The sequence below is a fragment of the Cebus imitator genome, unplaced genomic scaffold (assembly GCF_001604975.1).
Source record: "Cebus imitator isolate Cc_AM_T3 unplaced genomic scaffold, Cebus_imitator-1.0 Scaffold30, whole genome shotgun sequence".
NCBI lineage: Eukaryota > Metazoa > Chordata > Mammalia > Primates > Cebidae > Cebus > Cebus imitator.
In genome coordinates, this window is record NW_016107345.1 from 91,931 (window position 1) to 117,700 (window position 25,770).

At 37.0% G+C, this 25,770-nt stretch overlaps 2 protein-coding genes across 4 annotated transcripts in view; one reads left to right on the forward strand and one right to left on the reverse strand.

Annotated features, from left to right (window-relative positions):
- ESYT3 (extended synaptotagmin 3) overlaps positions 1 to 590 on the forward strand; it is a 64,877-nt gene extending 64,287 nt beyond the window's left edge. Inside the window, exons 22-23 of the mRNA XM_017523680.2 lie at positions 123 to 171; positions 361 to 590. Coding sequence (XP_017379169.1) covers position 123 — 1 coding nt within the window. The 3' untranslated portion in view covers positions 124 to 171; positions 361 to 590. The remainder of the gene's footprint in view (positions 1 to 122; positions 172 to 360) is intronic.
- CEP70 (centrosomal protein 70) overlaps positions 1 to 25,770 on the reverse strand; it is a 65,874-nt gene that overhangs the window by 9,445 nt on the left and 30,659 nt on the right. For all 3 annotated transcript variants that reach the window (XM_017523685.2, XM_017523687.1, XM_017523686.2), the window contains 7 exons: positions 23,074 to 23,243; positions 19,140 to 19,196; positions 15,697 to 15,784; positions 15,521 to 15,609; positions 11,487 to 11,561; positions 2,924 to 3,029; positions 1,621 to 1,791 (listed from right to left, as the gene is read on the reverse strand). In XM_017523685.2, the coding sequence (XP_017379174.1) occupies positions 1,621 to 1,791; positions 2,924 to 3,029; positions 11,487 to 11,561; positions 15,521 to 15,609; positions 15,697 to 15,784; positions 19,140 to 19,196; positions 23,074 to 23,243 (756 nt within the window). The remainder of the gene's footprint in view (positions 1 to 1,620; positions 1,792 to 2,923; positions 3,030 to 11,486; positions 11,562 to 15,520; positions 15,610 to 15,696; positions 15,785 to 19,139; positions 19,197 to 23,073; positions 23,244 to 25,770) is intronic.

Genomic DNA, 25,770 nt, shown 5'->3' on the forward strand with positions numbered 1-25,770 from the left:
ATTCTACTATAAAGCGAATTCCTGCCTCCTCCTACTCAGGAATCTATACAATAGCAAGAACTCACCACCACAGCAAAGCTTTTCTTGGGGGCTATAATCAGAGTGTTCTCTTTCTCCTCCAGACTCTACAGCACAAGTTATCTGCATCATTCACTTAGAACTTCATCACAGGTAATCGATTTTTATGTCACTAATTTCTTTTAATGATACTATAAATGATTAAGTTTTGTTTCATATTTTTTAGTATATTTTGTCTCTCTAGTCTGAATCTTGTGTTTATCCCATAATGGCTTAGCATGTTAAATGAGCAATAAGTATCCATTAATGTGATTCTTCCCTTTGTCTTTTTTCCTTTTCTAGTCTTTTCTCTTAGGAAGGCTAGGGCCTTTTCTAGTCCATCCCTTCTGAGAAGGAGAAAGGTGGAGTCAGCCCTGTTCCCTCCTACTGGGAGAACCCTCTGACGGGCAATGATTGAGGAAATACCATGATTTACCCTCTTCTGAGATACAGAGTGGAAGAACTCCAGCCTATAAAGTAAGTATATTAATCCAGCATTGTCACTCAATCAAAATGTCTATGTATTGTATAGCTCTGCCTGAGCCCTATATAAAAAGGAAAATTCTAATAATTTTTTTAATTCTATAAAAAGAAATTTTTTAAAAATTAACATCACCACCCCCAATTTCATTGTCTTGGAATATATTACTCTGCTTCATTAGTTTAACAAATATTAATTGAGCACTCATGCATCAGGAGGATCTTGGGGACGTACCAGAGAACAAATAAGACAAAACACTGTCTTCATGGAGTTTATACATTCTTAACAGATATCTTCTGCATTATTTGTACTTCATGTAATAGGACTTCTGTGGCAAACACTTACTGAATTACGTTTTCATTAACAGACGTACGCTATGTATTATATTAGTTACTAAGAAATCTAAAGTTTAAAGGGCAAAGAAAAATGCTACTGATTTCAACTATTTACTTTTCAGCAAACTAGTTAACAAAAACTGAAAAAACCTGAAGCTACACAATAAATACATGATAACTCTATAAAGTAAATAAAATGTAGTCTTCCATTAATAAATAGGATAGGGAAAGGTAGGGTTGGCTGCTAGCTTACTATTTGTTCTAGAGAATAAGCAGAGATGGAGATAAGCTCAGTTCTGAGAGACAGAAAATAAAGTGTGAAGAGGGAGAAAATATCCCCAATTATAATGAAATAAAGGATAAGACATTATATCTGAAGAGGAATAAGGGCCAAGAAAATCGTAGCATGGTGATAGCAACAGGAGGCAGGTGAAGGTAGAATAGGGAAGGGCCTAGAAGTACAATGTGGATCCGCTACAGATTTTCAATAAGGACATTAACCCAAAAATTTCTTGTCTGGTAGAACCTCAGAGGAGGTAAAGCTTACAATAATGACAACATCAGACAGACTACCTAAAATAGATATGTAAATAGGAAGATTTCAGTTTTAGATAATAAGTTTTTCATCTTTACAGTTAACCCAAAAATTAAGCTCTATTTAATTTTTACCCCAAATTAAGTCCTATTAATAAAGCACATAGAGTCCAGTAGATATTCAAAGCATATAAAGAATATTCAACCCCTTACCTTTAGGGATGTCAGTTGATCTGCCCACATTTCTATTATGGGAACAAGATGCTCAAATCCACAATCTTGAACAAGATCTTTATTAAAATTTTGGGATCCCCCTTTGCTCTGTTTATAAATTATTACTGGAGCTCTTGGATTGTGAATAATTGAGTTGATGCTACACAGCACCTTTAAAAAAACAGTATATTTAGTCAAAATATTTATCCTATGCCTACAAAGTTATATATTTTAATGGTGTGCTTTATATGTCTATATATTATATATATATATATGTATTTCATTAAACATACAAAGAGAATTATCATAAGGAATTGGCTCATGCAATTATGAAGACTGACAAGTCCCAAGATCTGCAGTGAGGAAGCGAATACCCAGGAAAGCTAATGGATATTTGCAGTCTGAACGCAGGCAGACAGAGACCCCTGCAGGTGCTGTTTCAGTTTGAGTCTGAAGGCAGGAAAAAAAACAGTGTCCCATCTGGTTTTTTTGTCCCAGCAGTCAGGCAGGAGGAGTTCCCTCTTACTCAGCCTTTTGTTCTACTCAGGCCTTCAAATGATTGGATGAGGCCCACCCCATTATGAAAGGCAGTCTGCTTTACTACGTCTACTGATTTGGATGTCAATCTCATCAAGAAGCACCTTCCCGGACACATGTGAATAATGTGTAACCAAATGTCGGGCATCCTGTGCCCCAGTAAAGTTAAAACAAAATTAACTATTACAAACACCCATATAATCACTACCTAGGTTCAGCAATTGTTAGTATTTTGCCATGTTTGCTCACTATCTGTGTTTTTAGGTGAACCATTTGAAGAAAATGTGGACATCCTAACTCTTCACCCTCAAATAATAAAGCGTGCATCTTTTAAAAGTGGGCATATTCTCCTACAAATTCACAAAACCATTATCAGATGACTTAAGGAAATTAACAGTAATCCCCAGGCTGAGTATGGTGGCTCATGCCTGTAATCCCAGTACTTCGGGAGGTTGAGGCAGGAGGTTCACTTGAGCCCAGGAATTCAAGGCTGCAGTGAGCTATGATAATGCACTCCAGCCTGGGCAACAGAGCAAAACCCTGTGTCCAAAAATAGTATCATTGATGCCTGGATTGAATTTTAAATATCTTAATATGTTAATACAGTATACTATTTGACTATAACCCTCTCCCCATAAGTGATGAGTTCTACCTTACATATTATCCAAGGAAAAAAAAGGAGACATCAAAAAGCATGTTTAAAGAGAGAAGAATAAAGCCATTCATGACAAATGTCAGTCTTTGTCATGAAAAATTAATTCAGTACCTGAAAGTATCTCTGGTCAATTAGGGCCTGTTGCTGATTATATTTGCTGGGCTCATCTTTTTTCTCTGTGTCCTCAGCCTTCTTATGACTAATAAGCTCCTGTAATCTAAAAGGGGGAAAGAAAAATCAAGATAATACAAAATTATTTCCTAGACGCTGGATCAAGGTGATAAATTAAGTCAGTGATCCAGCCACCCTTCCAAAAGCCTTACATCACTTTACTTACATGTGTGCATACATGTATGTATGTGTGTATATATATTTATAAACACATACACATATGCATGTATAGTTTAAAATTTTTAAGTCATATTGTCACTAGAAAACAAGAAGGAATAAATCACAAATTAAAAGGAATCTCTGAAGACAGAAAAGATCAGATTGAAGAAGAAAGTGCTAACCACTTCCCAACACACACTCACAAAAGACAGAACAAGAGAGAAATACAACAAAGGATGGATGCAACTTCCGTCCAAGGGGCTCCAAGCTTACAGACTAAAGGTAAAGGGAGCAGGGAGCAGGAAGCATAGGAAGGGCCATTGGTTTGGGTACTGTAGCAAGAACAGCTAGACATTTGGTCCCTCTCTCTTTGTATTCTACTAGCAGCAAAGAACAGACCACAGCGATGCCTGGACCAGTCAAAAGGGCATGGAGATCCAAGAGACCATTGCCCCACGTGGCTGCTAGATTGCTGGGAGAAAGGAGAGTCTCTTTATCCAGAAATATAACTATGTATAAGAGTATCCACCTAGTAGCAAACAGTTGTCCTTCTCCAAATATCTTTTAAGACAGGCTGTAATTATCTTTCTCCTCCCTCCTGACGCCTATGAAAACAGTACAGTAGTACCCACTGATCTGTAGTTTCACTTTCCATGGTTTTAGTTATGCAAGGTCAACCAGGGTCCAAAAATATTAAATGGAAAGTTCCAGAACTAAGTTTTACATTGCACACTATTCTGAGTAGTGTAATAAAATCTCACACTATCCCACTCCATCCCAGCTAGGATGTGATTCATCCCTTTGTCCAGCTTATCCATGCGGTATATACTACCCACCAATAAATCACTTATTAGCCATCTTGGTTATCAGATCAACTGCTGGGGTATCACGGTGCTAATGTTCAAGTACAAACCTTTACCCAACTTAATAATGGCCCCAAAATGTAAGAGTATTGATGGTGGAAATTTGCATATGCCAAAGAGTAGTCATAAAGTACTTCCTTTAAGTGAAAAGGTGAAAGTTCTCCACTTAAGAAAAAAATTGTATGCTGAGGTTGCTAAGATGTATAGTAAGAATGAGTCTTCTATCTGTGATATTATGAAGAAGGAATAAGAAATCTGGGCTAGTTTGTTGTTGCACCTCAAACTGCAAAAGTTACAGCCACAGTGTGTGATGCATGCTTAGTTAAGATGGAAAAAGTATTAAACTTGTGGGTGGAATACATGGACAGAAATGTGTTCCAATTGACAGCAACTGGGTTTGGTTCTATCTGAAGTCTCAGATAGAACATATCCTCCACTGATAAGGGGGGACTACTATAGTCTCTTAATAATCCTTCAATTTACCCCCCTTCAATTTGAATATGCTATCAGTTTCCTGCTGGGACTTCAACCCATTAAACCAGCTCCATGGCTCATTAATGATGCACTCTGACCTGCTGTTTGTAAAACAGAATAGTAAAATTCCAGCATGTCATTTTCCTGTTGAAAATTGATTTCCCATTGCTTTATGTGCTAAATCTAATTTCTCTGGGCTAGCATTCAAAACTCAAATTCTACATGCTGTCAGTCCTAACACAATATTTGGGGTTTTTTTTTTTCTCTTTTTTGCTTTTTGGAGATAAAGTCTCACTGTTTCCCATGCTGGAGGGCAGTGGTGCAGTCTTGCTTCACTGCCTCCCAGGTTCAAGCAATTTTCCTGCCTCAGCCTCTTGAGTAGCTGGGACTACAGGCATGCACGACCACATCCAGCTAATTTTTGTATTTGTTTATTTGTTTGTTTTTAGTAGAGACCTGGTTTCACCATGTTGCCTAGGCTGGTCTCAATCTCCTGACCTTAGGTGATCCACCCAGCTTGACCTCCCAAAGTCCTGGGATTACAGAGGTAAGCCACTGCGCCGGGCCAGTCACACAATATTTCTCCTGACTCCTTTTTTACTTGATTCTACTACTTCCCTACAATTATCTACTCCAGTCACATATATTGCCCTTATGTTCACTCAGTTGCTATTCGCTACTCTAGTGAGTATGTCTCCAAGTCAAATTATAAATAACTTCCTACCTATTTACCACATTCACATTCTTCACAGTTTTGCCTAAAGGCAGTGCCATGAGCATATTATCTAGAACAAAAAAAGGACACAGAAAAGCTGATATGGCCTCTAGAAGGACTTGAAGTAAACTGACATATCTGAATTTAAATGCCAGTTCCTTTCACTTATATGAAAACGTTCAACTTTCAATGAATTGTTTGCAAATCTAATTAATAAATGTTATACTGTGGATATACACATTTTTGCTGTTAGTGCAATAATCTAAATATATAATTGCATGTACTGATTACAGTTACTCTGGGAAATGAAATGTGATTCCATTAACCAGATGAATAAAGAGATACCCTCAATGACAGTAACTAAAATGTATTGGGAGCCTAATGATGATAACTAGCAGGTACTGAGAGCCTTCTCTATGCAGGAATTCTAAGCACTTTACATGTATTAACTCATTTAGTCCCATTGTTTTTCTAAGTTTATAGAAGACAATGATTAGTAACAGCTGGGGACTCACAGGAAACTGGTTCACTTAGTCTCACAGAAAATACCTGCCATTACAATACTACTGAAAACTTCATGTTCTGCAAAATCATGCAAGTAATTAACAGGGCTCAAGAGAAAATAGTATTAGAAACCAGACTACTTACAAATGATGTAGCTTTGGGACTGGAGAATAAAAACAAATGGTGCCTCAGGAGTTAAGTTGGGCAGATCAAGCATGTCTGGAAGTTGCCTCAGGAGATATTAAGAATGCACAGACAACAAAGAAAAAATGTTGGCTTAAGGATACCAAGACATGAAGATTGAAGTGGAGCCCTGGGCCAAAGAAGCTGAGGTTAAAACGGGCAAAGGAGGAAGTGCAACTTGCTTCCAGCCTATAGTCTGTCTAATGCTGGGGGTCAGGGAAGGAGCCCAGAGTATTGTTGTTTATTCTAAATTTTGTTAAACTAGAGCTAAAAGGGCACTTGCCTGTGTACTAGCAAAGCCTGCCCTTTTACTGAAGGCCATACATATTACTACTGTTATTCTAGTGCCTTGAGTCTAGGAAAAACCACACATGAACAATACAACTTCTACGTTATATTGCTGATGATTCCCTCATTTTCTATTTGCACAACTTAATTGGCATTTTAGAAACCTGTGTTGTAGCAGTCTGGGCTATACTCAGAAATATGCTAGAGTTGTTCTACAGTCTCCAGAGCAGTCAGGAAGGGCCTGAAGGATATTAAAAATCCACTAGGAGTGGCTAAGGGTACTTTATATGCTTTGCAGACACTCATTCCATGTATTCAGCAGCAGTAACTATGTTCTTTTGTGGACACTGAAAAAACAGAAAACTGTACCTCCAACTTAAAATATGCTGTGTTATCTCCTATTTTGCATAGCCATCTCCGTATCTTTCTATGTGCAGAAACTTTATGGCTTTTAACTGCCTCTGTTAGAGCCTTTCCATGATCTCACAGTGGAATAAGATCCATGCTGGAAATGAGGAACAAGTTAAAAAGAGGACTGCCTTTTTTAAAATCCCACAATTTAGCTACATTGATACAAAACACATAGGTGCATCAGTGTGAACCTCTCAAAGCTATACTCTTCCCCAAGTTTTTTACCCTACAATCTTAGGGCTTTCTAAGATGGTTAGTGATGAAAAGAAGGGTGGTTCACTTCAACCCAGCACCAAACTCCGAAGGCAAGTGTTTCTCTAGGTGAAAAGTCCAGCTCCTGGCTAAAATCCAATGTATTATATTTCAGGCACAGCTATAGGTAATTACAAAGGCTTTGCCTGGAAGATCTCATGGCAGGAAAGCTGTCCTTTCCACACCAGACATGATGCACAGCTTGTCCACTGCAATCTCTAGAGAAAGTTGCACTCAAGGACGTACCTCCTTTCCTTCCTGAAAGCTATACTACTACTATTGTTATACTAGTGCCTTGCCACAAGCATTTCTGCATTCCTACCCTAGGCACCTCCATTGGGGGCCTCTTTACTTGGAGTTTAGACTGAAGCACGTGTAAGTACCTCTAGCTAAGACATCCTTGTTGGTGGAGGACCCTTAATTAAAATACTTTTCTCCATTCTGACTCAGTGCTTTTCCGCTCCTAGCCTTTCTTCTCCCTACACCTTAAAACAGCAGGAATCTTTTGTGCAGGGCTCCTAGGCAGTGAGATGGTTCCCTCCATCTGGGTGTGTGTCAGACTGTTCCTCACCTGGTGCCAATTCAGAAGGAAAATGCAACATTGAGGAGTCAGCCCTTTTAATTTTGGCCTCTTGTTTATCCTATAGCAGTAAGTGAAAAGTTGGATTGTTAATTTGTTTGGCTCATTGGCTTCAAGAGCTAACTGCTTCAAGAACTGTCAGCTCAACACAGAGTGACTATAAGATTTTGTTTTTACCCTAGCAAAACATAAATAGTATTGAAAAATTCTATGAAATTAGTGTAGTCCCTTTGTTTATCTTACAGGGACAGACCTATTTAATCACTCCTTAACAATTTAATTTTATAATCAGCCCCTTTTTAGTATTAACTCAAGAAGAGTCCATGTTCTCCCCTGTTAAATGAATAGCCTTATTTGACATTGAAGTTGGTTAACTACAAATCTAAAAAAACAAACTCAGTTTTCTCTGGTTCCAAAAGGAAAAGAGACTATACCCTCTTTCATTTTTCTTGCAGCATTTCCTTTGGAAAAATCTGTAACTGTAAATCCTTTATCTCTTTAAGATGTAGGGTAAATCTTATTAACAGCTAAATAAAGCTCTTGCCAGTTTTGAATCCCAGCAATGTCTTTCTTGGGGGCTTTGGAACCATTTCTTTGAAATGTGAACATCTTGGAAGATGGTACCCTGCTTCCCTATCTCTGATGGAATTTTATCTAGGGTCCTGGTCCCAAGCTGTAACCTCTTATTTATCAAAAAGACACTATAAGTTTTTATTTTTCCTCTCATATAGATAATTAACATGTACATAATGGTATCTGCCTGGCTATACAAAAGGGTGACATTTCTTCTGTCTTTGTAATATCTCTAACAGATTTCCTGTAATGTGCATCACAATCTGATTGAAAGCCTATTCAGTAATAAAACTATTTCTTTTCTTTTTTTCCTACATTTGTAAAGATAATTCACTGGATTGACAGGAGATTTTATTTTTAATTATTTCTTCAGCATCAGTAGTACTTTGAAAAAATATTCTATGTCTGGCACTATAGAAAATAAAAGTTCTTTAAGTTTTACCTTGAAAAAATTTTTTTCATTGAGTGCTTGGTTTAGTTCTAATTGTGTGGTAGCTAAGAGTATGAGGTTTGGAGTCAAAATGATTGGGTAAGCATCTGATTTCTATTCAAGTTCTTCCATATACGAGTAACCTGTATAACTTGGGCAAGTTATACAATACTTCCAAATTTGTTTCCATGTCTAGATACTACCAAAGTTTTAAACTTTAAAAAGCGATTTAAAAACAAAAACATGCTGGACGCAGTGGCTCATGCCTGTAATACCAGCACTTTGGGAGGCCGAGGTGGGCAGATCATGAGGTCAAGAGATCAAGACCATCCTGGCAAATGGAAACATCATCTCTACAAAATACCCAGACACAGCAGCGTGCACCTGTAATCCCAGCTACTCAGGAGGCTGAGACAGGAGAATCGCTTGAACCCAGGAGATGGAGGTTGCAGTGAGCCAAGATCATGCCACTGCACTCCAGCCTGGGTGACAGAGAGAGACTCTGTCTCAAAAAAAAACAAAAACAAAAACCACAGACATAATTTCTTCAAAATTTAGCAGAAAAATACAGCAGGAATTGGCTCTGAATCATAATTTTAAATGACAATAAGTTACTCTAAAGACCAGAGCTCAAATAACCATATATATACATATATATGTATATATATATATGTATATATATAACTATGTGTGTGTGTGTGTGTGTATGTGTGTATATGTGTGTGTGTGTATATATATATATATATATATATAGAGAGAGAGAGAGAGAGAGAGAGAGTAAATTCTCATTCATGGTAGTTATGGTCTATAAAATCACCATGAATGCTGAATTAGCAAATACTGAACCACTACTCCTAGGGGAAATACAGGGTCAGTTTCCTGCAAGCCTCTGGTCACATTTTCCTTAACTGATCAATATATAACCTCTTCGTATGTATGTTTCTATTTAAATACACCTTTTAAAAAATATATTGTCAATTCATTAACACAACTCATGGACAGCAGGGCTCAGTAACTCATGCCTGATAAAGCTTATCTAATAGGTGTTTTTTCTACAAGGTATATTATAGCCTTCTAGTGCATAAGAACAAACAGCACTTCAGCACTAACTCAGGGGCCATCTTAAAGAAATCATCTTAAAAACACTTTTTTTTTTTTTTTTTGCATTGCTATGCTTTTTGTTGGTGATGATGCTCACATAACAGGGCAGAACATCATCTTGTTTGAAAACTAAGCACGTGTGTCTCGGGTGACCCAAATTATTTGCCACTCTGTACATGTCCATGCATGACTGCAGGTACTATATTGATTTTGTGATTGTAAATAAATTTTAGCAGGTAGGCAAATTTATAAATGTGGAATCTATGAATAAAGATAATATATATCTGTATGTGTGTTAAGTGCATGCACGTGTGTATGTGTGTGTGTGTGCATATCTTATACACTTGCTTTAGAGTCAACAGGTTTCCCTCTCTTTTTACCTCCCCACATCCTCCTCCTCCCAGTTGCTTCTCTCTCAATCTCCTATCTCATTAATCGTACCCACAACTGCCTTGTTATTCAGGGTTAAAACTTGGGAGACTTTTGATTCTTCCTTTTCCCCCACAACTCCCTATATTCAGCCCATCATGAAGTCCTATTAGTTCTACCTCCATTCTCCAATTCCAAATACTTCTCATCACCTCTACTTCTGCCACCTTTGACCATGTCGCTACTATCTCTTGTCCAAACTCATATAATGGCTACTCTCCCACTATTTTATGTTTAGTACATATAGTATATTGAAACTGTATTATTTATTTTTTCATTGTCTTTCTCCCTTCATGTAATCTCTATGAGGAACCTTTTCTATTTGGTTTACCACCACAACCAGTGCCAAGAATGCCAAACAGGTGTAAGAAGAATTATAAGTACCCAAAATGTCAAGGAATAGCAGGAAATGAATAATTATTCATTGACTATGCATGCATCCTTTCTGAACCTTCCACTTCTCTTTTCTTAGTTTTCCTCCCCTAATATCTTTTTATTGTGGGGAGGGGCAGGGACAGGGCTCTGTTACCCAGGCTGGAGTGTAGTGGTGTGATCACAGCTCACTGCAACTTTGACCTCCTGGGCTCAAGCAATCCTCCCACCTCAGCCTCCTACGTAAATGGGGCTACAGGTGCGCACCACCACACCTGGCTAATTTTTAAATTCTTTGTAGAGACAAGGACTGACTACATTGCCCAGGCTGGTCTCGAACTCCTGGACTCAAGCAATCCTTCTGACTCAGTCTCCCAAAGTGCTGGGACTATAGGCGTGAGCCACTGCACCTGGTCCCTATTATTTTAACTCAGTATATAACTCCTGGACATCCATGATACTTGCCTGTCACTGTTACATGTTGCCATAGGAAGGAGGAAACATAGCTGTCACTGAGAACTGAATCATATATGCTAATACAACTGACTTAATACATTTAATGCATATATTAACTCACAGCTTTCAAAATATTTCATACCAACACTCCCCAAACTGCTTTCTCAAATCCCATTCCCTCGAATCAAAGAGTACACATAGATAATCTTCAAAAAACACCATCACTGTTTGAGATCAACTCTTTGAAACACTGAGCACTGGCTTTTCAAAGTCAGGAAGGCTACAAGCAGCAGATACAAATGGCTCATTGCATTCCCTCTGGTACTTTTAAAGTGTGATAAGGCTCACTTTAAAATATTCAGATCATAACTACCAACAACAAAAATTGGGGGCTTGTCACTTCTAATTTCATTGATTCTCTTGCAATGTTTCCATTACTTCCAAAGATAATTTTCTATTTAAAGTCTTTGTCCTTCATTACTTCAGGCAACTACCTTTTTCAGCTCTCACTTAAGATGAATATATAGCCAAATCCAACACAGTAGAAATTGCTCTTAAACTGTGAAACCAGAAATACCCCTTTTTAATGTCATTTTCCCCATCAGCCTGGTAAGTCCAAATCAAAGCCACTAGGAGGCAGCATAAGCTGACCTGTAATAAAAATAAATAAAAAACCCTAATAAAAGCAATAATTTTGGTAAAAATATAATTACTTGACATTTTTCTTAAGGGCTTTTTCCAGTTTCTTCACCTGCTGTTTATAAAGTCTTAATTCATGCTGTGTGGGCCTGTGGAAAATAAACAATGATAAATTCATTCAATTTACTGAATAAAACCATAAAGGTACTTAATAAATGATATACAATACTTTGTTACTTGTCACAAATATTAAACTTCTGAAAATATTTCATGACTGCTAATTTGGCGTTTATTGGTCATTTAGATTTCTTCTTCTATGTAATCCCTTATTCAAAATCTTTTAGTCATTTTTTGCTGCTAATCTATTACTTGTTTTTATAGTGAAATATTTCAAGTATATAGACAAAAACAGAGAATATTATAACAAATCCTGGTGTATCCACCACCTCACTTTATCAAATTTGAATATTTGAATAAGATTCAAAATTTAACTCAAACTTTATACATATACTATGCTTAAAATTCCACATGTCCCTCATTAATGTCATTCTTCTCCTTCCCATACCATAGATAACCACTGTCCTCAATTCATTGTTCATTATTCCCATGTATGTTTTTTAACTTTTTACTACATATTTATATAATCATAAATTTACATATTATTTTGTGCAAGGTTTTCACACTTTATATAAATGGCTTATGCTGTAGATATCAGGCCCCTCTCCATTGGGGTATAAGCTTTTTTTCTTTTTGAGATAGGGTCTCACACTGTCACTTAGGCTGGAGTGCAGTGGCATGAGTTCAGCTCACTGCAACCTCTGCCTCCCAAGTTCAAGCCATTCTCCCACCTTGGCCTCTTGAATAGCTGGGACTACCATGCCTGGCTAATTTTTGTCTTTTTTGGTAGAGACAGGGTTTCACCAAGTTGCCCAGGCTGGTCTTGAACTCCTCACCTCAGGAGTTCGCCTCAGCCTCCCAAAGTGCTAGGATTACAGGCACGAACCATCATGCCCAGCCATTAAAGTATAAGCTTTATGAGAAAAAAGACATTTGTTTTGGTCTTTGCTTTAGGTTTGGGACAGTGTCTAACTTATGAGAGGTATTCAAATATTTGAATAAAAAAGGATCAACAATGTTCATCCTTTATTACTGTCAACATAGAGAGTGTCATCCTTCTGTAGCTATGCTGGATATACATTTCTGTTGTGTGCCATTATAAGTTTTACTTTTGTTCTCATCCCACAACATAGGAATAAGAATAACAAGGCATTCTAGTATAATTTGAGCATGAGAACTTCAATGGTTTAAGACTGAATCTAATATAGTAAATATTAATGTATTGTACATTTCAAAATCACTAAGAGTTTTCAGCCACAAAAAGTATTTGAGGTGATGAATATGTTAATTAGCCTGATTTAATTATTCGGCATTGTACTCATGAGTTGTAACATCACTTTGTGCCTCATAAATATATACAGCTATAATTTGTCAATTACCAATTAAAAATAAAAATTTAAGTAATCATGCTGAGTGAAAGCAGACAGACAAAAAAGAGTAAATATTGTATAGCTCCACTTTAAAGTCGAGGAAATATACACTAATGTAAGACTGAAAGCAAATCAATGGTTGCCTGAGGCAAAGGCAAAAAGGGGTGAGAGGAAGGGATTACAAAAGGGGCAAGAGATAACTTTTAGGGTGTTTGTTTTTTGGTTTTTTGTTAAGAGACAGGGTATCTGTTGCCCAGGTTGGAGTGTAGTGGTGTGATCACAGCAGCCTTGACCTCCTGGGTTCAAGTGATCTTCTCACCTCAGCCTCCTTAGTAGCTGGGATTACAGGAGTATGCTACCATACCTGGCTAATTTTTTAAAGTTTTTGTAGAGATGAGGTCTCGTGTGTTGTTCAGGCTGGCCTCAAACTCCTGGACTCAAACAATCCTCCCACCTGGGCCTCCCAAAGTGCTGGTATTACAGGCATGAGCCACTGCACCTAGCCTCCAGGGTGATTATCTTTTTTTAAAATTTTTATTTATTTTTTAATTGCATTTTAGGTTTTGGGGTACATGTGAAGAACATGCAAGATTGTTGCATAGGTACACACATGGCAGTGTGATTTGCTGCCTTCCTCCCCATCACCTATACCTCGCATTTCTCCCCATGCTATCTCTCCCTAATTCCCCATCCCCCACTGTCCCTCCCCTAATTACCCCCAACAGACCCCAGTGTGTGATGCTCCCCTCCCTGTGTCCATGTGTTCTCACTGTTCAACACCCATGTATGAGTGAGAACATGTGGTGTTTGATTTTCTGTTCTTGTGTCAGTTTGCTGAGAATGATTGTTTCCAGGTTCATCCATGTCCCTACAAAGGACACGAACTTATCATTTTTTATGGCTGCATAATATTCCATGGTGTATATGTGCCACATTTTCCCTGTCCAGTCTATCATCGATGGGCATTTGGGTTGGTTCCAAGTGATTATCTTGACTGTGATTGTTAGGGTGATTATCTGGATTGTAACTGTTTCACAGGTGTATACATATATCAAAATTCAACAAATTGTATACCTTACATATATATGCAGTGTACTGTACATCAATTGTAACTCATTAAAGCTATTTTTTTAAGCAAAAAAAAAAAAAAGACTGAATCTATTCAAAGTTTTTTGTTTTGTTTTGTTTTTTAAATTGAGACAGGGTCTCACTCTGTCACCTAGGCTGTAGTACAGTGACATGATCGTGGATCACTGCAGCCTCGACCTCCAGGGGTCAACTGATTCTTCCACCTCAGCCTTCTGAGTAGCTGGGACTACAGGTGCGTACCATCACACCTAGCTAATTTTTACATTTTTTGCAGAGAAGGAGTTTTGCCACATTGCTCACGCTATTCTGGAATTCCTGCCTCATGCAATCTGCCTGGCTCAGCCTCCCTAAGTGCTGAGATTACAGCTGAAAGCCACTATGCCCAGCTTATTTGAAGTTCTTAGCTAGTTGTATCTTATTCAATGTGGACTCCAATTTTCTCATTTCCCTTGCCTACCAATGTGCTCTGTTCCTTCCATAAGTTATCATGAGAGAGAACTGACTAAAATGAGTATATTATGTACTCATGATTAGCTTTAGAACAAAGGAGACAGAATAGTGCAATTAATATTCCAAATTCCAGTACACATTTACTTTTCAAAAAATGAAGAAAAACTGGCCAGAAGCAGTGGCTTATGTCTGTAATTTCAGTATTTTGGGAATTCCAGCAGTGAGCCTAGGAGTTCAAGACCAGCCTAGGCACACAGGGAGACCCCATCTCTACCAAAGAAAAACATTAAAAAATTATGCCGGGCGCGGTGGCTCAAGCCTGTAATCCCAGCACTTTGGGAGGCCGAGGTGGGTGGATCACGAGGTCAAGAGATCGAGACCATCCTGGTCAACATGGTGAAACCCCGTCTCTACTAAAAATACAAAACATTAGCTGGGCATGGTGGTGCGTGCTTGTAATCCCAGCTACTCAGGAGGCTGAGGCAGGAGAATTACCTGAACCCAGAGGCAGATGTTGCGGTGAGCCGAGATCGCGCCATTGCACTCCAGCCTGGGTAACATGAGTGAAACTCCGTCTCAAAGAAAAAAAAAAAAAAAAATTAGAGGCTGGGCATGGTGGCTCACGCCTGTAATCCCAACACTTTGGAAGGCTGAGATGGGAGGATCACTTGAGTTCAAGAGTTCGAGACCAGCCTGACCAACATGGAGAAATCTTGTCTCTACTAAAAATACAAAAAATAGCCGGAGATCATGCCATGCACCTGTAATCCCAGCTACTTGGGAGGCTGAGACAGGGAGAATCGCTTGAACCCAGGAAGCAGAGGTTGCAGTGAGCCGAGATCATGCCACTGCACTCCAGCCTTTATTATTTAAATAAATAAATAATAATAATAAATTAGCTGGGTGTGGTGGCTCGCATCTGTAATCCCAGCTGCTTAAAAGGCTGGGGTGGAAGGAATGCTTGAGCCCAGGAAGTCAAAGCTGCAGCGAGATGTGAGATGTGGTCACACCAACGCACTCGGCCTCAGTGACAGAGGAAGACCCTGTCTCAAAAAAAAAAAAATTACTGAAGTTTCTCTCACCTGGTTTCCAAATCTTTTTGGAGGTTCAGCTTTTCACTTAAAAGTGCATCAATCTTAGATTTTGATTCTTTGAGTTGATTCTGTAATGACTGCAACACATTTCATAGAAAAATAATTAACTTTCTTAGATTACTTACTTTATTAAAAAGTATGTATTAGTAATGCAGTCCCCATACCATTAAAAGGCCTTTATAAGTTGGTGAGGCATCCAGATTTCTGTAGTCCTTTTCTTCTTCTGACTGACTTTCATCTTCTTCATATTGCCTAGGAAAATATGGATGCAGTATACTTAAGAAAAATCTATCTTCAAATAAAAAAAATCTAATTAAACCAATCTAATGAGAGTTTAATAATCTAAACTTGAATTAAAATTAATCCAAATTTCCTACTTGTTCTCATAGAGAATGGTATTAGAACACTACTGCTATCTAATATTATAGTACATATGGTATCCATTTACTCTCTTTACTTAGAATATATGATCCATGAGGAACAGAACTTTGTCTGGTTCACCACTGTATCTCGCTGCCTAGAAAAGTATGGAATAAAAGAGGAGGTGAAAAAGCATTGCTCAATAAACAAATAAAACATAGGTGGAAATCCATGTTATTTTAAAAATGCATTCTCCACATATTATTATTTCCTTCTAGTACTTTACGGTCACCAAAAAACCTGTATGAAAAAATGCAGAGCATAAGCGGAAAAAGCAACAGATGTAATAGTCTTGGTTCAAGCCTTGATAACACCACTAACTAGCTGCATTATTTGAATAAGTCAATCTCTCAGAATTTATTTTCTCATCCATAAAACAATATCTGTCACATCTCCTTCACAGGATTGGTGTAAAAGGCAAGTGAGACATTGAAGGACTCTAAAATGCAAAGTGCTAGCAAGTAAGTATGATTATATTTAGTAACCTTGATGAACTATCACTGTGATGTCCTATACGATAACTACTTGGTTACAGTTTAACTCTTGAAATATGGGTAATGCCACCAAAGAACTAAACTTTAATTAAATCTTAAATTTAAAAATTGAAGCAGTATAAAATACTTTTCTGTTAAACCAGTAATTTTTATTTATAATTAAAATTGAACCAATGTAAGATATTTTTGCACTGTTAAACACAACTCTATTGTTTAGGACTACATTTCACTTTAACTGTTGCATCATATAAAGTATTACTATATAGCCTAGTGTGTACTGGGTACATGCAGGATTTCTAGTATTACACATAAATACATCATTGGTCTAGTAAGTATCAATGGACTGATTCAGTTCAAATGATTTGTTTATTCCTAATAGGTTTAAGCATTTACACATAGTTTCATGATTAAAAAAAGAAAAAAGAAACACTTTGGACAACACTGGCCTTAAAAAAAAAAAAAAGGATAAGCAGAGAAGCTTTTGTCGCTGTGAGATGTCCATGTCCCACCTGTCTTCTTCCTTTGGTCTTGATGCTTCAGCTCTACAGGTTCATAGCTCTTCTCCTGTGCTTCCTATTTATCCCACTTAGGCCTCCAAGTCTTAGCCTGTCTTCCCTCCTCTTCTCTTCCATCTTCTTTACTAATGTCATACTTGTCAATGAATTATTACATCCTTCTTTTACAGTACTCCTACTTCTTTAGGGGGTACTTATATCCTATTTGTAGATCTAAAAATCTATCCTGAAATTACCTGAATCTCACTTTCAAGTTAGTACTCACTCTTAGAAAGGAGACTGAGTTTATAAACCTTGTTCAATGAATCCTGAAAAACCCCCTCCTTAGGACACTCTTTTTATTGCTGCAAATTTTCTCATTTGTAGGACATTATTTATTAATGTATCTCCTATTTTCTTCCTATCCTCCATTCCCTCAGTAAGACATTCAATCCAAATATCTGACCCAAGCATAATTTGTATAGGCTAAAATACTTTACTTCAGCTAGACTACTGATGAAAATTAAAGTTAAAAAGTGATTCTTCTCCAAGTCACTTGCTCCTCAGCCGCAGACTTACATTACAAATTCATGACAACTAAACTCAATACCACGGCTCCCATGACCTCAATCCTTTTACCATCTTTAGTCAGAGAACCCCATTTGCACAACTCTACAAGTACCTCTCACAGCATATTCTACATGAAAGATTTCCTGATGGCTATATTATGTTAAACCTTCTCTTACGAAAAACCCCAAATCCCCTCTCTTCATCCTCTAGATCAGGGGTCACAAACTCCTGTCTGCAGGCTATATTTAGCACGCTGTTGGTTTTGTAACTATTTTTACTGGAACATAGCTGTGCCAATTCATTTACATATTATCTGTGGCTAATTTTGTGCTATAACAGCAGAGCTGAGTAGTTGTCCTATCTTTGTAGAATCTCCACCATCTAAACAACAGTTTCATTTGGAAGTCAGAAGTTCCCTGAAGCTACTTGATAATGCTGCTTTCTGAAAAGAATAAAGCAAGAAGTTGCTTTTTAATTAGTTGCTCTCTTCTTCCCTTCCTTTTTCTTTTCCCTCTCTTCTCCTCTCTCTCTCTCTTTTTTTTTTTTTTTGGAGTTCCCACAGTACTAGAGATAATCAGCAACCTATAACCCGCAGAGCTCTGCCATTGTTTTCTCCAAGATTTTGGAAAGTCATTATTCTTGGGGCAAGAATACTAGAGTGTACACTTCATAAAAGTGAAGAATTTACCTGCTTTACTATGGGATCCTAATTACTTAGAACATGGTACAAAATAGGTGCTCAAATAAGTATTTATTTGTTGAAAGAACTGTTCCATCTATAAATAATAGATGAGCTACATTTTCAGTGACCTTACATTAAAGCATTTTAGATTATATCTTAGATATCCTTCAGCTATTTTAGTTTAGCCAAAGACCATTTATCTTTATGCTTATTTCTTTAATCAGGTGATAAATGTGTTTTAATCTATATGCTTGATTTTTCACTGACATTTTGTCTCTCACATAAACCTGCATACTAATTAGGTTACACTTTGATAGGCAGCTAATCTAATTCTATGCACTTTGTAGATACACTAGGTAACTACCCAGGGGCTAGATCATATCAGTAGAACAAATTATAATACTTCAACAAAATTAAGGGAAATACCATTTCTGCTGTGACCAATACTTTGGTGATAATTAAGTATACATAGTTTTTTTTTTTTTTTTGAGACAGAGTCTTGCTCTTTCACCCAGGCTGGTGTGCAGTGGTACAATCTCGGCTCACTGCAACCTCCGCCTTCCAGTTTCAACCGATTCTCCTGCCTCAGCCTCCCAAGTAGCTGGAATTACAAGCACCTGCCACCACACACGGCTAATATTTATATTTTTAGTAGAGACGGGGTTTCACCATGTTAGCCAGGCTGGTCTTGAACTCCTGACCTCATAATCCACCTGCCTCAGCCACCCAAAGTGCTAGGATTACAGGGGTGAGCCACCACACCTGGCCAAGTATACATAATTTAACATAAATTCAACAGTATATCTTGACTTAAGTAGTAAAATACAGCCTTCAAGATCTTTATAAAAAAGAACTTCACAGTGACACATTAGGTGGATTTCCACGGTATATTTAAAGTTTCAAAAGCTATAGAAACTTTAAAAATTATAATACAGGATTATTCATACCTTTGCATATGAATGTTTCTAATTTTAGATTCATAGTAATCAATTAGACAAAGCAACCTAGAAAACAGAATATTGAATTATTTTCAAAATGCGCTATTAGAGTATCTACTAGTTTCACTGCATAATTTCAAATTACAGTGTAAAAGTACACATTTTATCTTTATCTCAGGCTTTAGAAAATTTAAGTGATTCTTACCAAAAAGCAAATATTATACTGAGTCATATGTTATATTAATTTCAAAGTACAGATTTAAAAATAACTATAAACATTATATCTCAACTTATTAAATGCATATCCTCCTTTTCCCAACAGTTCTACCTCTACCAGTAGCTCCCACAGAAATATTTGTCAAAGGGTGCAACTGAATATGAACAAAGTTGTTCACTGCACCATTATCTATAAGAGTAAAAAGCCAGAAATAACTTAACTCTTCATCGGGAGAAAGGTTAAATAAATAATGGCACACCCATACTATAGAAAATAGTGGAGAATTAGAAAAAATAATGTGAATTTGTATGTCCTTAACAAGGAATGATGATGGAAAAAATTAATGTTACATAATCAAATGTATACTTTTTACTTTTGTCTCAAGAGAAAAAAGTTAGATGTGAGTATGTATATATATTGAAAAAGAACTCTATGGGTTCTAACCCAGGAATATTATTGTAACCTAGGGGATGTGTGGAGGGGCAATGTTGCCATATTGACTAGTTGGGGAAGGGGCAGAATGCTAAAAGTTCATCAGTGAACAACACAACAATAAAGAACTGTCTCACTCAAAATGCCAACAGCACTCCTGTTGAGAAACAGTAGGAAGAACACACACCAAACTGTTAGGAGGGGTTATCTCTGGGATGTAGGGATTAGGAAAGCAAGTAGATCTGTTACATTTTACCATATACACTTTTATACTGTTTGAATTTTTATAAGCATGTATTTATTGTTTGTGTGATTTAAAAAATGAGAGAAAAACAAAATAATACTATGCCTTTATGTGTTATTCTTTTTAAAGGAACAATTTATACTGTTTCCATCTTATCTTGGGAAACCATTACCAACCCATTCCCCTTTTCAGACCTAATTCAGCCAATTGTACTCTTAATATCACAACTTTATAGATTATTCTTCAGCTCTTCCCTGTCTCAACATGCAACAGCTTTCACATTATCCTGAAAATATGCTTTAATCTTCATGTCCTACACAAATCCTCTTGACCTACTTCCCCTTTATGATTCTATTTCTAATCTTTTCCTTCACAGCAAACTTCATTCATTCTGAATTATTTTTACCAATTATCCTCAATAATGTTTTAAGGAGGACTTATTACATGTTAAGTACCGGGAATTCTGAGCAAATAAAATAGTGGGAAAGTAAACAAGTTAACCAGTGAGGGAGCATGAAACACTGCCAGTCACCCTCACCTTGAAACACTTTTGTTCCTTGGTTATCATGATACCCAAACACAATTCCTTTTCTGCCTCTTCTTTCTCTATATGGAATTTGGAAGTTCTCTAGAGTCTGGCCTTTTTAACAACAGACCTGGTATGTTTATATGGATGACTGAAGGTGCCTAAGAATATATCCATAAATGAATTCATCGATTTCTTCCCCATTCTTTCAAATGTAGCTTAAAAACTGCCATCTTTGACTGTTCCACTCCTTTCAACATCTATGGCCAATTTGTCTGGACAGCTCCTGTCCATCTTTGCAGTGTCTCTCCCTTTTTTGGGTCCTGGTTAAGACCTTCATTAGTCCTCACTTAGACTACTACAACTGATTACTAACTTGTCTGTCTCTGGGTTTAATCCCCTTGCTCAGAAATCTTTGAGTATGTTTCCTGCCACACAGAAAGTAGAACTCAAACTCTTCAGCCAGTTTAACTTTCTCCAAGTTACAGCACACTTTCCAAACTGTCATATTGTCTCTTAAGACCCTTCCCAGCATCTCATGTAGCCTATGCTCCAGACCGCTTGGACTACTTGACATCCCAAACACATTCACTTTTCCTGTTACCATATTCCTCTAATTGAAACACCCTTTCTCTCACCTCTGCGTATTAATATTCTATAGTTCCTAGCAGTCCAGCTAAAAAGATCACTCATTCATGAAGCCTATCTAATCATCCTTAGCTTTCACTAATTTCTCCCTACATCACACCCACTTAGTATCCTATCTGCCCCCACCTATGGTACATACTACTATCTGCTTTATATTTTACTTACCTGCATCTGTGTCTGTCTACCCAACTAGACTATCAGGTCACTGAATGCAGGAATCATGGCTTTACTCATCTGTGTGTGCCCTATTACTTAGCACAGTACCTGTGTAACTTTTGATAATATCTGTAGTGGCTACAACTCATGTATTTCCAATAGGTTTAATTCACAATTTTTTATTTCAGTGTCTCAAACTGAAAGTTTGCATTGATAAAAATTAGAATGGAAAATCTCTGGCCCATTGGACAAATTCATACCTGAGTTAGCCTGACTTCAGCTGGTAAACTGCAAGTTCTCTCCGTGCTTTTCTCACCCTCTTAGTCAGTTATCTTAGCTGTTCTTTGTTTTTTCATTCCTCCAATTTCTCTCCTTTTCCTTCTTCCCACTATAGGTCTCTCTCTCCTCCTGTCCCTCTCCTTTTTGTTCTTCCTTACCTCTACTATTTTTCTTACCTTGCCTCCTTCTTCTATTTATTCACACCTCTCTCTAACATTTTTATGTTGTTTTTGTTATGTCTTTGTCCTTACTTTTCCTTCAAAAGGATGAAAATTATATATGTGTATTATCTCTTAAATAATTATAAAAAATCTATAGTTTTAACTTGTTTTTACTTTATATCTGACCTCATTTATTTTTATAGTAAAATAGAAACACCTAATTATTCAAGATTCCCAATCCTACTAGGTAAACACATAGTACTGCTTAAAATGCAATCAGTTTAAACTGTTGAGAAAAAAAAAAAAGGTGCTACCACTTAAACAAGAGAGAATATGAATATAATATCCATACTACTTATATTGCTAAAAATAACACTAAACATTTAAAATCAATTACCCGTAGGGGAGGTAAGGATAGGATGGAGTAACGGGGACAGGAGTAAAAACACAACTCTGTTATCTATATGACTAATAGTTTTGATTTTGGAATTATATAAATGTTTACACATTCAAAAGTAAATTCAAAAAGCAATCCTGAAAATTGAAAATAAATTGAAGCAAACTAACTGCATTATAACTTGGTGATAGAAACACACAGAGAAAACAAGTATTTCAAGATGTTTAGAAATACAAATCCTGACTGCATACATGGTGGAATATATTAATGTCAAAGACAGCTTCCCAAAAATTTAAATTTCATTTAGCAGGCTTATTGTTAGTAATTCTAGTTTTATCATTTTTAAACTATTTTTATGTATTATAGGATACCGAAATAATTATATTATTTTTCTTAAGAATGATTTACAGTAGAAAACACAACAGTTACAAATGTAAAATCAGAATTTAAATAAAAATACTACCTTAACTTTAGCTTGTTTTAAAAAAATAATCAATGTTGATTTTTCCCCACAAAATATACAGTCCCTAGTTCTTTCCACTAACAACTCCTAAAATCAATAACATAATAAAACTGAGCAACCCCCAAACCCATGCAGTAATCTTTAAATATTATTTTTCACTAAAAGGATCAGTTATTTTGAGAAATTTCTGATTAATTATGATTTTATTTAAAGGTTTAGTGTTATTTTTAGTAAATGTTCAATTCCTCAAAGGACCTCTAGAACAACAACAAAAAAGAATAGGAAAAAAAATGCGGAAAAGGAGGAGAGAGAGACTCTTCTAGTTTATAAGAGTTATAACCACCCCCAAGATAAAATAAGGTAAAACAAACAAACAAAACAATGAATCAAGCTACATATCAATTTATGTAGCAAAATTACTGTCTATCCAACACGGTATGAGGAACTCTTTTGCACAGATAGGCAAACACTCTGTTTTGAGTGACAATGCGATCTTCTTCCTCCTTTCTTAATCTACAGATTTCCTTTTGCAAAGAAGCAATAGTTTCTTCTTGCTCCATTCGTTTTTTCTTATAATGCTGGCACTTCACCTATAAGATATTTTTAAAAAACATAATTATGATATGTACAACTAGGAGGTGCTGTCCTGACAAAAATTGTACACAAAGGCATCTTCATACTTTCTATTTAGCTGTTTCATTCAAGAACTTCAGTATTGAGTCTGTTTTTAAATGAGTATAAGCTCCAGGAAGATTATTATGCCATAAACATAATCTTTTGACATGAAAAAATATAAGTCAAATAGCTATAAAATGGGGAAACTACAGCTTATAATTCCATATATTCAAGAGTTCTTACCAAGTAAAGCAACTCAAAAATTACCATAAAACTGGTATACTTTTATGTTTAAGTTTAAATTAAAACAATAATCAGGAAGGAATCAATACTAACTCATGATTGCAAATGGTATAGTCAACTTAGGCATTCATGCAACGTGGGTGACTGCAAACTCAAAGTAAGTCCGTAACCAGGAAATTATCGTTAAGAAATAATCAGGGAGAATGACATCACCAAAATGGCAGAGTTGAAGCAATCTGGCTTCACCTCCTCCAACAGAAAACCAAAAACCAATATCCAGTGCCAAGATGGTTACTAGCAATATCCCAGAACTCAAATCTGAGGATGAGACAATCCCCGGCGCCATAAAGAAGTGAAAAAATTTCAAACAGATTGTTAAGAGAATCGGACTTCGGTATCTGTGATGCCTCTCTCCTAATCTGCAAGGAACTCTCTGTGGAAAATTGTCCCCGGACTCAGTTTCTACACTGGAAAAAGTGAGATCAAGACCAGCTTCCCTACCATATTGGGTTCCTTGCAGAACTGTTCCTGCCTTAACCCACAGAAAGCAACACAAGTGCCTATAGGAAGAAAAACTCCAGAGACTGCCAAAGACAAAGATGGGAGGTAGGAACAGCTGCAATCCTAACCTGCAAAATCTGCTTGGTAACTCAGCCAAAGAAGATGCCAAATTAGAGTGGCTGTTCAGCAACACCACACTGTAGGAGACACACTCCACAGGCTAGCTGGGTATGAAACCCTAGTCAGCTTTCTATACAGTTGGGGTATCCCATTTGGGATCTCCCCAGCCTAGGACCATCTGTACTCTGAACACTTGCCAGAGCTGTGGCAAACCTGGATATGAGCCGCTATCTGGTACCAAGAAGGAGGCAGTGACCTAGCATAAAGGAAATTCAACAGGTGAATTGTAAAGAACCTATGTAAACATATCCAAGAAAAACCTAAACAAGCCAGACAGCGAAAACTGAAATAACTAATCCTTCAATGAGGAGGCACAGATATATGTTCACAAGAAACAACAGCAAACAAGGAACCATGATCTCCCCAAATGGAAAAAGTAAGGAGCCAGTGACTAGCCCTAACCAGACAGTGATGTGAGATTCTTCAATCATTCTTCTTCTTTTTTTTTTTTTTTTAAATCATCTGGTTCTGGACATTTATTTGTTCAGATTATTGACATAATCCACTGTTACACATCTACTAAAGTTTTTTACTTCTTGAGTCAGTTTTGGGAATTTCTGTGTTGCTAGAAATTTGTCCATTTCATCTAGATTAGCTAATTTGTTGTCATATAATTGTTCAAAGTATAGTCTTATAATCATTGTTTTAATGGAGGGGTGGAGGTTTAGGGTTTACTTACTACCTTACCATTTTCAGTGATGTTAAATCTTTTTTATCATTGTTTTTGTTTGTTTGTTTGAGACAGAGTCTCATTCTGTCGCCCAGAGTGGAGTGCAGTGGAATGATCTCGGCTTACTGCAACTTTCCCCTCCTGGGTTCAAGTGATTCTCCTGCCTCACCCAAGTTTCCGGGATTATAGGCACGTGCCACCATGCCTAGATAATTTTTGAATTTTTAGCAGAGACAGGGTTTCACCATGTTGGCCAGGCTGATCTGACCTCAAGTGATCCTCCCACCTTGGCTTCTGAAAGTGCTGGGATTATGGGCATGAGCCACCATACCCAGCCCTTTTCATCACTGTTAAAGAATTCTAATGTTGTATCTCTATATTCCTTAATCATTGCTTTTTTTCTAATCCCTGTCTGCCCAGGATTCAAAAACTCAGTGAACTCCAGTATAAAACAGGAAATCAATTCAGAAATCTATCAGTGAAATTTTAAAAAGATGTTGAAATAATAACTTTAAAAAATTAAACAGAAATCTTGGACTGAGAAATACATTCCCTGAATTGAAAAATATATTAGAGGCTTTTAAAAGCAGAATGGAACAAGCAGAGGAAAGAATCAGTGAGCTTGAAGACAGGCTATGTGAAAATACAGAGAAGAAAAAGAAAAAAGAATACCTACCTACAAAATATAAAAAATTATCTCAAAAGACCAAATCTAAGAATCACTGGCCTTGAAGAGAGAGTGAGAAAGAACAAGGGGTAGAAAACGTATTCAAGGAAATAGCAATAGAAAAATATCCAAATCAGGCCGGGCGCGGTGGCTCACGCCTGTAATCCCAGCACTTTGGGAGGCCGAGGCGGGTGGATCACGAGGTCAAGAGATCGAGACCATCCTGGTCAACATGGTGAAA